Here is an 11,784-nt window from a genome sequence, read left to right on the forward strand (position 1 = left end):
AAAGAGCAGTTTCGCAGAGCAGCGAGCATTCCTTGCATGATACAATGCGGTGCCAGTGCTGAGCACACTGCAGCCGCTATGACACCAGTGAGAAATGCCTGTAATTAGGAAGCTGGCAGTTCTCTGGGCCTTCGCCCAGAGTGGGGATGCAGCAAGAATTTCTGAGGCACGCTGAGCCAGGTGATGGAGGAGGCATGGTCAGGACCACTCCAGGTCCATCCCTCAGCCTCGCCTGCACCACTGCCTCCCATTTCTCTTCTCCACTGGGACTCTTATTCTCCCTCAGACGTCCCCGTCTTCCTTCCTCCCTCTGAGGTCTGAGACCCTGGATGCTCTCCTCAATTAAGGCAGATCTTCATTTTCAGGGGACAAGGGCCTCGGCCCCTCCTCACCTCCTTTTCTGCTTCTCTCTTGGCTCCTTGCCTCCTTTCTCCAACCCCCATTAGCTGATGATCCAAGTTTGGAAGGGGGCATGCACACGAGTGTCCGCGCGTGTGGAATCACTAAAATTCCTGGATTTTTCCATGTGGAGCCTAATGTGTATGCCTCTGCAGGTCCCTCTGTGATATGCAGGACATCTGCCAAACACGGCCAGCTTTTCATTTTCAAACCTGTTCCAAGACCCTGCTTTTATGTCGCTATGAACCACTACATCTTGGGCAAATGACAAAGACAGAGTATATATAACTGGAGGCTAAATGCTCTGGGGAGGGGAAGGCGACTCCCTTCTGGTGGCTGGATGTGCTCATGGATATCTGCCTTGAGCTCTACTTTGACAGCTAAGCTGTGCCTGTGGCAAGAGGTGGGCAGTGGAGACAGACTTTCACCATTGAGGAGCTGAGATGGGAGCCCTGTGGAAAAGGCAGCTGGGGTCCTTGAGGGCCCAGCTCAAAGAGACCCCGTGGATGAGAAAAGGCAGTTTCTTCTTTGTAAATTCCCATGGGAACTTGGCAGGCAGGTCGTGGATTGCCCAACCTGAGGCGATCAGGCCCTTTAACATGTGTGTCCATCTTTCAGTAAAGATCTTTATTATTAACTAGCTCCCAGGAAGCTGTCTCCCAAGACCTGATGCCAGGTTCTGAGGAACAAAGGCATTTCACCAAGGGCTAAAGTGTCCTGCCCCCACCTCTCTGGACTGTGTCCCCTCTAGGAAAAGACACTTGCCAGGCAGTCAGATGGGCCGCTTCCAGGGGTGGCCCTCAAGACTCACTCACCACAAGAATCCTCACTTTTGTGTGAAGGTCCTCGGGAGTCTGAGGCAGACCCGCTCCACTTCCGCCTCTGGTGGGGCTGCTCAAGTTGTAGCCCCCTTTAAGCTTTTCCAAGAAGGTCGGAACATTCTCCTCTGAAAATATTTTATTGGTACATTGAGTCTGAAAACGCCCATTTCCCAACCAGCTGCTGTAGTCTCTTGGATAGGGCCACAGGTCCATCTTCAGGGAAGGGTTCGGTGAAGGAGATGGCGGAAGTGGGTACGGAGCCCAGACAGGGCCCTAGGTCTTCTGAAGATAGCTGTCTCACTCAGCACCAGGGTAAGGGTGGGGGTGGTCTGGAGTGGAGCACCTTGGAGCCTTATTGCTGGTGAAAGCCAAGGAAAGTGAGCCCCTGCCAGCCTAAAATTGCAGCTGGGGGCATCGGCACCCGCGGCTCCAGAGAAGTTGGCACTGATTCCCAATCCACAGAGCCTGGTTGCTGACCCACCCACCCAGGGGCCCCTGGATGAGGAGGAATCAAAAAGAGGTATCTGGACCAGGCAGAATTGGGAATGATTACAGTGTGCAGGTCTTGGGCAGATTAGAAGCCAGAAAAGGGGCAAGCGGTTTGGCTGTGAGATAGCCGCCTCTTCACAGGTCTATGGTGTCGCTGCCCACGCTCAGCTCGTCAATCTGTCGGCAGGCATCCAGGAATTGCTCTTGCAGCAATGCCTCCTCAGCCTGCAGCTCAGAAGAATGTTCAGGGGAGTCGCGGGAGGGTGGGGATAGGGCCTGGTAGGATCCTGAGGCTGGGAGGTTGGGGCTGCTCCCTGAGGACCGCGGGGGACTGAGGACGCAGACAAGCGGACAGCGCGGGGGCCTGTCGGGGCTGGAACACAGAAGCATGGACGAGCTGTCGCGTGAGAGTCCGCACAGAGAGCCAGATGAGGCGCTGCTGCCTGCGGGCCAGGCCCCAGGAGAAGGGAGCTCAGCAGGCGCTGGAGATCCAGGGACCTTCTCCGACCTCTCACTGGATCCTGCCCCTGTCTTGTTCCCCAGTGAGATGGTGCGGTAGAGGCCGAGCCCAGGAAGGGCTTCCCCAAATGCAGTGCCCTGAAAGAGGCCAGGAGCCAGCAGCGCCTCGCTACAGAGGGCCTCCTCGATGCTGCGCCGCAAGTTGATGGGTGAAGGCGGGCGGAAGTCCACCGTGCAATCGCTGCTAGGGGAGGAAGCTGGTGACCGCGTTGGGTTGGCCCCGGCACCTTCGAAGCCCCGGCAGCCGCCACCCTGGAGTAGGAGGTCGGGACCTGGGCCCGCTAGGGCGCACAGCTGCAGCAGCTCCGCGTCCCCACGCGAGATCGCGCTACCCAGGGGCTCCTTGTCCCGGGTTCCAGGGACCCAGCCTCCTGGCAGCAGCGGGGCAGCGTGTCCCGGCGACAATCGGAAGAGCTTGGCCCAGCAGCGCCTCGGCACACGAGGGCTGCAGAGCGCCGGGTAGAGACCCAGCAGCGCCAAGGGGAGCGCGACACCCACCTCGCCCAGACGCAGCCCTAGCTGGAAGGCCCACCAGGGCCAGGGCCCCTCCAAGCCGGCTTGGGCGCCGTAGCCCAGGGCGTGAAGCACCTCGTAGCCCTGCAGGGCTCCGCTCAGCAGCCCAAAGGTACCGGCCACCGGGGCTGTGCGCGCCGCGCGCCTCCAGGACTCCCGCGGGGCGAAGGGGCTGCGCACTTGCGGGACAGGCGTAGAGCCCTTGAAGCCAGACCCTCCCAAGGGTGCTCCGGCTCGCCGCCGCCGGCCACCCCAGCAAGAGAGCGCCAGAAGGAGCGCCGACAGGAAGGCAGCGAGGAAGGCGTGCAGCCCACGGGAGGCGAGCCGCAGCGGCCGCAGCGGGCGGTGCACCGCACTCCCCAGGGTGGCCGCGGCCGCCAGCCCCAGCCCCAGCAGCAGCAGCAGCGCAGCCAAGCTGGCGGGGCACCGCGGCGTGCGCGGCCGGGCCAGCAGCAGGCAAGCCAGCCCCAAGCCTGCGGCTAGGCAGGGCTGCGGAAGGTCCTGCAGCAGCAGCCAGGCGAGGGTGGGCAGCCGGTCGCGGTGCCCGTAGGCGTCGTAGAAGAGCGGGAAGGCCCGAGTGGTCCCCGCCAAGAGCAGCAGCAGATCCAGTAACGCCAGGCAGGGGGCGCCGGGAGGGCAACGCCAGGGCAAGAGGGCCAGAGCCAACAGAGCCAGCAGGGCCACCAGGCCAAAGAGCGCTCCTGCCCCATAGACATGGGCTTCCCAGGCCAGGCCCCAGCGAGCCTTGGCCTCTGCCCAGTCGGCCTCCAGGGTCAAGAAGAAGAGAGGCAGCGGGGAGGCAGGAGGCTGCCCCAAGTCGTCGGGCAACAGGGACTCACTACACGAATCTGGATCGCATTCAGGCTGTACTGAAGGGTTCCCGAAACTGGCAGGAAAGGGTTCATATGGACCAGAAGTGGAGACAGTGGGGTCTGTGGACAGAAAACATTTGGCTGAAGCGGTTAGCAGCCTGCCCCCGCCGCCACCCTCCCCCACACACACACACACGCACACTGCCAGCCCTCAGCTAGAAATCTGAGTGCATCTATAAGGAGCCTGTTTTTCATCTCTCCTCCCAGAACCCCACCCTCCAGGCTGAAGCTTTCAGCGATCACTCTGCTCCCATCTATCCACTGTTGACCACCCCACCCCCTCACCCCACCCCCCATCGCTCCTTGATTTTACTGGGTTGGGGGAGGGGTTTTCTTAAGAAGTTACTGAACTTTGCAACTGGAAGGAACTGTGTGGCTGTCCCCTCCAGACCAATCCCCACACCAGAGAAGAAGTTTTATGAGAACAAAATTTTCGTTTCCTTTGCACACATATGAATCTCCGTGCTTAAATGGTTTGTGGCATGTGTGAGGCACTGGATAGTTTTCACTGAATAAATGAACCCTCTTATTTACCAGAAGAAGAAACTGAGGTTCTTCAAAAGGACTTTCACAAGGTCACAAATAGTCATAGTACTAGGACCCAGATCTGAGCACCAATCTGCATCCCTTTCCCACAATAAACTGTCCCACAGTACCATTTCTACACACACACACACACACACACACACACACACACACACACCACACACATGCGCACAAACACACACACCTGACTGTTGTGGAATATTACTTGTGTTGCATTTATTTATGCTGTGGAATATTTGTTTAATGATGCAAGGATGTGTTGCATTCTTTTATGTTACATTTGTTTAACTCTGTGGAGCTGTATTACTGAGCCTGTCTAAAATACCTGATGGTCTAATAAAGAGCTGAATGGCCAACAGCAAGGGAGGAGAAAGGATAGGTGGGGCTGGCAGGCAGAGAGGATAAATAGAAGGAAAAATCTGGAAGGAAAGGATCAAGGAAGAAGCAAGAAGAGGAGAGGAAGATGTCAGGGGCCAGCTACCCAGCCACACAGCTCCACAGCAAGTCACAGAATAAGAGGGAAAGTAAGATATACAGAAGTAAGAAAAGGAAAAAGCCCAGAGACAAAAGGTAGATGGGATAATTTAAGTTAAGAAAAGCTGGCTAGCAACAAGCCAAGCTAAGGCCGGGCATTTATAAGGAAGAATAAACCTCCATGTGTATTTATTTGAGAGCTGGGTGGTGGGCACCCAAAAGAGCAAAGAACAAAGAGGCAAAGAGCCAAAAGAGTAAAAAAAAAAAAAAACCCACAACCCCTGACTCCTAGCCATGTCTAGGACTAGAATAGTCCTTCACCTGTCCCTTTGCAACACTCTCTTGTTCCTAGTCACAGAGCATGCGTGAACACATGCATGTGAATACATGCATGCACATGAAGAGTAGGGAAAGAGATAAGATTCCCCTGCACTAGCATTCTAAGAACACGCTTTCTTATTAAGTGTTCTTCCTACAGGCTACACCCCAATGCTTAGCCAATGAATGGCAGTAACCTCCATCCTGATTCATCCACAAAGCTGTTAGTCTAGGGCTTTTCATTGTTTGTTTTGTTATGTTTATGAGATAGGGTCTCACTTTGTAGACCAGGCTGCCCTCTTAACTCAAAACCATCATTGTGCCTCAGTGACCTAGGTGCTAGGGCTACAGCATCGGCTACTAGACGAGGCTCACACTAAATACTCTCTCCCTTGACCCCCGTGCTCTACCACACAGCCACATCTACACCCTCTAGTACAACTGTTACTATAGGTGTCTCTACTCCCACTTTATACAAAATAGTATTAGGATGGGCTCCCCTGAGTCTCAGAGGGTGGCCTTGAGCTCCCTCAAAGGAACAATCAGGGAGATCATAGTGGGATAACATGCTATCTAAATAAGTGAGCCCCTCACGTCTGCTAGGGTCTGCTAACTCGGGCTCTAGCCTCATCCTATGCTCCCAACATCTCCCACATCTCTTAGGAGAAGGGAAGTCAGTGAAGAGTGGGAAGGATTGAGACCCTTGGTTCTGCTCTCCTGGAGCATGAGGAGTTCAAAAAAGCTAGACTCAGAGATCCTCCCATGGCAAACAGAATGGGAGGTGATAGAAGTGGATGTCTTCCTGCACCTTGAAGGTTCAGCGGGCAGCGGCAGGCAAGAACGGAGGGAGAAAAGGTGGTAGTAAAGGCTAGAGACAGCCAGGTGGGGGTGGAGGGACAGGAGACAGGTGTGTGCTGAAGAGTAAGGGGTTTCTGGTGGTTACACTCTTACCCTGGTTGTGTGCCCATGCCCCAGCCATGCCCAGTCATGCCCCAGACATGCCCCAGCTGGATGATGAAGAAAAACCCAGGAACACCCACCCTAGACAGTTCTCCCTCATGTTAGGAACTGCAAAACCCCAACAGAAGGAAAAAGAGTGAAGTCCCGGGCAGCTCAATAGAGAGGAGGGAAGAAGAATTGGACAACTAGGACAGGCACGGAGGTAGCAACCAGAAAATTAAGCACACAGCTCCCTGCCAGCTACAAGTGGCAGCATGCACTCTGGTTCCCATTCCATCCTATTCCTCAAATCTGAACTGGGTAAGACTATTACACAGAACAGTCGTGGAAGATAAATGAGACGTGTATGTGCCTAGTATGGAAAAAGATCATTCAATATATAATTCTGGACAGTATCATGACTAGTTAATGTTCACCTCTGATCGATCATCAGTTTATGTTTGTGTGTGATCAGTTCTGGCCTCGAATTAGTTCTTTTTGGAGATCTATTTTATTTGTAATTATGTGTGTTGGGGGTGGGTATTGACAGGTGAGTACAGGTACCCACAAAAGCCGGAAGAGGGTGTTGCATCCCCTGGAGCTAGAGTGATGGATGGTCTCCAGCCTTGACAACTTAAGGCTATGATCTGTGTGGAAAGCCCTCACACATCCTAAACTTGTTTAGGAAGACCAGTGAGTGAATATCAATCTACTATCTCAGTTTGAGTTGTTTGAAGGACACTAGGTTGAGGACCTAAACTCTCCCCAATACCCATTCAGTTACAAACAGGTAGCCTGCTGGTCAGAGGAGGCATCAGCCTTATGTCAGCACATCAAACTAATACACCCTTCTCCTCATTTTCTGATGCCCTGGTCTAACCTACTGCTACTACGTTACTGGATTACCTTGGTTTCATTTGTCCTTTTCCTGCCCAGGATCCTATAGTCTGCCCCAGCCTGTCATTTCTCAGCCTCTCCTCTGCTTACCATACAGACAAGTGCTCCCAGAGACCACATCCACTTCTCACTTATGGGCCATTCGAAACCCCGTTTCTCAACTCTGTCCCCAAGCATGATGGTCAATAGAGCGAATTTCAACATTTATAAAAATCCAGCACAGAAAATGGGCAGAGCACAAGAGACACCTCAAGTATCAAACACAGACTTCGCAGTTTGGAACCATGTTCCTGAGGACCATCGTTTGTCCAGAGAGCCCCACTGAGCCAAGCGTGGATGGAGGCAAATAGGAGACTGTAGATGAGCAGGCTTATTAAAGCTTCTGCCTGTGAAGGGTCCACTTGCCCTCATCTCTCGTCCTTTCATGTGTAGCTTCCTCAGAAACAAACTGCCTTGAGTTTTCCCTAGAAGACAGTGGTCCTATACTCCCTATATTCCCAGGAGATGGATCCTGAGCAGGCCACCCCTTCAGGGAGGTTCCACCCTGTCCTTGCGGCCCCTTGACCTCAGGGGTGAATGAAAAGAAAAGATGGGATGTCAACATGAGTAATTGGTGAGGCAGGGCTGGCTGAGGAGGGGGATGGGAAAGGATAATCTAGGTCCAGGAAAAGCCAGGTCTGATTATCCACCAGCCGCCAAGATCAAAGGGCTGAGGAATCCACTCTGGATGCTGGAAGCTGCAGCCCATTTAATGGTTTGGCTGCATCCTTCTCCCTACCCCCAACTCCAGCATTGTGGAGACCGATACTCTGTAACAGTGACACTGGAAATATTTAACAACTAGATGGCCCAGGTATTGGGCATTCATAGCCCAGGCCTGCTAGTATGGTCAGGAACAGCAGTGAGGACTTATCAATGGGCCTGAAATCCTTGGATATGGTAGAACCCGTTATAAATTGTCAATGTGTAAATGGGTTGGACACAAGCTATGGTCCAAGAAAAGGGGACCCAGTGCACAGCAGACCTATGTTGTGGCACAATGTAAATGACACTTCAGTTAGAAAGATCCTAGGATACTCGGTATGGTAGGACACACACAATACCAGCACTTGTGAGGCAGGGGCAGGAGGATCAGGAGTTCAAAGCAAGCCTCAGCTACAAAGTCAGTTTGAGGCCAGCCTGGGCTACATGAGACCCTATCTTAAAACAAACAAAAAAATGAAAAAAAATATATTTGTTATTACCCCCCCTCCCTTTGAGTAAGGATTGACCCAGGCTTCCCGGTTTATGTAAGAGAAGCAGCAAGAAGAGTCTGGGTTCCTGCAGCCACCAGTGAGGCTGGAGTGGAGAGAGGGGGGTTGTGAGGCTGGGCTGCCTCTGATACTGTCCAGACTCATTAAACCTGCCTGGCCAGCACTGTCACCCAGGCTGACAGAATGCCAGCCAGCATCTATCCCCTGAGGCACACAACTGCCCCCCACCCACAGCAGATCCTGCTGCCGCTGCACACAACTGGACAAGGCAGTGGCCATTCCTTATACACATAGAGGGACCACTATGATGACAGCTGAAGAAAGCCCTAAAATACAGAGCATTGTCAGGCTGGGGGCTGGAAGAAGCCAGGGTATCCACCACTGAGCACAGTAGAGGGGGCTTAGATGCTTCACAAGCACAGGAAGTCTTTAGCAGAGCAAAGCTGGGCTGGGAGTCTCTCCCCATGGTGCTCATGGCCTCATCTAGCAAAGCCTCTCTTTGGGCACCTGTACCCCCTGCCCTGGCAACTCTGTCATCCCATCACCAGGTGGGGCCAAGGCCAGGGTGTCTGAAAGGCTGAGTCTGAATGTGTATTTGGGGTACAGTGCAAGCAAGAAACAAGGTTAAGAAGCTACTGGTTAACGAATTTCTACTTGGTATCTAGCAAGGGTTCACACAACCTGGAGACATTAGGGATTCTATCATTACCAGACCCTAGGTAAGGGAGAAGACTTCAACGCAAAGAGGTCAAATGTTTCCTCTGCACCATCCACCTGTCTAGGGGCATGTTCTGAAAGGCTCCCTAAACACAGGTGCCATCTGTCTGTTCATGGTCTCCTCTTTAATGTTTTCTCTGTGAAGGGCTCGACCTTGCCCAGGTCTGACATCATGCCATGGCAGATCAAATGGCAGAGGAGAAAACCCCAAGGCTGGGTGGAGTGATGGTAGGAAGGAAGGCCAGGCACCCGGTGTGGAGGATGGGATGAGTGGAAATGTTGTAGAAATCATGAAGTAGGTCTTGCACTAGCTGGCTCTGGCTTATCTCTTTCTGTCCTACTCTGTCTATGGCAGCAAACATCTCAGAGAACCCTTACCTAACACCACGTGGCACCTTCCCAGGCAATACTTGTTAGATCATTAATGTATAATTTCTCCATAGTGATGGGTGAGGTAACAGGTGGTATGGTTATGAGGACAATGACATAGAAAGGTCCCAGGACACTGCTGAATGTGTGACATGTAGTGTGTCTGTTTCAAATGACGTGTATGCTTACCATGTTGTGCTAGCGTTGTCTTGATTGAGGCAGAGCTTGGGGAAGCTGCTAAGTCCGACAGGCCTGAGCTTGAGAACTCTCTTTCCAGGAGAGGTGGCGGTAGGGACCGAGTGGTACCGAAGAGCCCTGTAACAGGAGCATATAGGCCTCAAATGTCATCCTACCCACTGGCAGTGGCTTGGGAGGGTTTGAAGAAAATTCTATCCTTCCCCAGAGCTTGTCCCAAGGAAGCCACTGCCCCAGCAACTGTAGCCACATGTACACCATGAATTAAACCACAGGCACCACATCAGAGTCAACAGAGCAAACAGATTGCTTCCCCAAGGAGCACTAGACCGAGTCCTATAGCGGTGGTTCTCAACCTGTGAGTCTCGACCCCTCTGGGGATTTGATCGACCCTTTCACTGGGGTCACCTAAGACCATCGGAAAACACAGGTATGTACATTACAATTCATAACAGTAACACAATTCTCACCGGGAGAATCTGACACTTCAGAAGCAGAGCTTGGATGTGCTGTGGTGCCTGATGAACTCTGGCCTGAGAAGTTCCGGAGTGGAGATAGGGTAGTGCCAAAGAACCCTGCAAAATAAGCCTGGCTGAAGCTGCCTCCTGTCTACTAGTGGACAGGGAGACTTATCAACTGCTGCCCAGTAGGGATTCATCTCAAATGGGGTGGCTACTTACCAAAGGGTCCCAGGCGCCCAGCAATCTCCGCCAGGCTGGCCCGCAGGCTGGGCAGCAGCGGCAGGGACCGATGGCCGAGAGTCGGGGCTGCACCTGCTCTCAAAGCCACACCAAACTTCAGCTCAAGCTCACTCTGATGAGGCCTGGGAGCACTGGTTGTAGGTGCTGTAGCTGTCAGAGCAGTAGCCCAGGTCACAGTGCCCATCCTAGGCTGAGAGGGAGCGGTGGGCTGCTTGGTGGGCCCAGAGACGGGGGGTGTGGACTCGGGAGGCAGGGAGGAGGCCCGGGGTGTAGAGCTGCCCTCCGCAGAGCCCCACTCTGAGAGGTAATTCCCAGGGGAACCCACCAGTAGTTCCCAAAGAGGATCAGTCCTCAGATCACCTTCTACCTCCTCCTCAGACTCCTGGCCTAGCCCAGGAGAGAGAGGATGGGTCTCTGTGACGGGGCTCCCCCAGACAGCAGCAGGTCCCCGAAGATGGAATTTGAAGTTTAGTCCCAGGTTGAGAGACAGCATGGAGGCCTCACTCTGAGGTGCTGGGGTCAGAGTGGTAAGAGGGGCACCGGGGGCAGAGGAAGCTGGCTGGGGACCCACAGGAACAGCGAGCAGCACCCAGCAGAACAGCCCCAGTTCCAGGCAGCCGAGGCCCGCCATGGCCCCTGCTGGCTCAGCAGCCTGAGTGGGCAGGAGGCTCACTTCTTCAGCACCTTGTGAGCTCAAGGGTCCTAGAGGGAGGAGAAGTCCTGTGAGTTCGGGCCTCTACCACCCTCTTCTCTTTCCCAACATCGCAGGCCCGAGGCAGAAGCTCTAGTCACAGAGAAGCAGAGGCAAGAGCAAGAGGCAAAATGTTCTGCCCGAGAAAGGCACAACTCTTCTTGCCCGCCCCTTCCACTACCTGCAGCCTCCAGGCCAAATCTCTTCGCTTCACCCCCACCCCCACACGCACCTAACCTTCCCACAAGGGGGACTGAGGTCTGACTACAAGCAGTAGCCTCATCCTTAACCAGAGAATCGACTTGGCCTCCCAGATGCAGATTCTACACACACACACACACACACACACACACACACACACACACACGCCCCTGCCCAGCTTCCTTCCTCCCTCAAACATCCACAGAGGCCCACTGTGTACCAAGCACTGTTGCAATAATACAGCAGCAAAAAAGCAAACCCTCCGGGTTGAATCCCCCACTTCCAGTCCCAGAGAGAGAAACCACTGGAGCCCAAGGCCCTCAGGAAGGGTAGAGACACAAGCCTGAGTGATCTGAGCTGGAGGGCTACCCAGGCTATGCCGGAGAAGCAGGGTCGCTGGCCTGGCCCGGCTCTGTGGAGCCTTTTCCCTCTTTCTGGGGGCTTGGCCTGCTGCTACCCTTCCCCTGACCCTAAGAGCGTTTGAGGGAGGGACCAGTTAACGCTTTCTGGCTTCCCGGGAGAGGAGGTCAGGCAGGCAAGCTGGGCAAGGGGCAGCTGCAGAAGGCTATCACCCCCTCCCCAGAACACATCTGGTGGGGGGAAGGGAGGGTGAACCAGGGACACACGTGCACCCAGTACCCTTACATCACACACACAGCCGCACCTAGCACCCGTGACACACTCACCCACGCACCCTTCACACACTCCTGCACACACACGCGCGTGCACACACACACACACACACACACAATCCACCCTGCTGAGCCCCTCTCCCTCCTACGTGGGCTCGCTCTCTCTCTCTCTCTCTCTCTCTCTCTCTCTCTCTCTCTCTCTCTCTCTCTCTCTCTCTCCTGTCAGAAGCACAAACAA

General features: G+C 54.1%; 1 protein-coding gene across 3 annotated transcripts; it reads right to left on the bottom strand.

Annotated features, from left to right (window-relative positions):
• Positions 1-1,844: 1,844 nt before the first annotated feature.
• Positions 1,845-10,653, bottom strand: Prrt4 (proline rich transmembrane protein 4). Of its 3 annotated transcripts, XM_059256544.1 has the most exons (5): positions 10,002-10,653; positions 9,792-9,896; positions 9,316-9,441; positions 3,447-3,673; positions 2,242-2,409 (listed from the first exon to the last, which is right to left on the bottom strand). In XM_059256544.1, the coding sequence occupies exons 1-5, from the start codon at positions 10,651-10,653 to the stop codon at positions 2,338-2,340; spliced, it is 1,182 nt and encodes a 393-aa protein (XP_059112527.1). In that variant the 3' UTR covers positions 2,242-2,337. The 3 variants fall into 3 exon arrangements, with proteins under 3 accessions (XP_059112524.1, XP_059112526.1, XP_059112527.1); XM_059256541.1 differs by having other exon boundaries at positions 1,845-3,673; XM_059256543.1 differs by lacking the exon at positions 3,447-3,673 and having other exon boundaries at positions 1,874-2,412.
• Between the last annotated feature and the right edge of the window lie 1,131 nt (positions 10,654-11,784).

This window comes from Peromyscus eremicus, chromosome 3 (assembly GCF_949786415.1).
Source record: "Peromyscus eremicus chromosome 3, PerEre_H2_v1, whole genome shotgun sequence".
NCBI lineage: Eukaryota > Metazoa > Chordata > Mammalia > Rodentia > Cricetidae > Peromyscus > Peromyscus eremicus.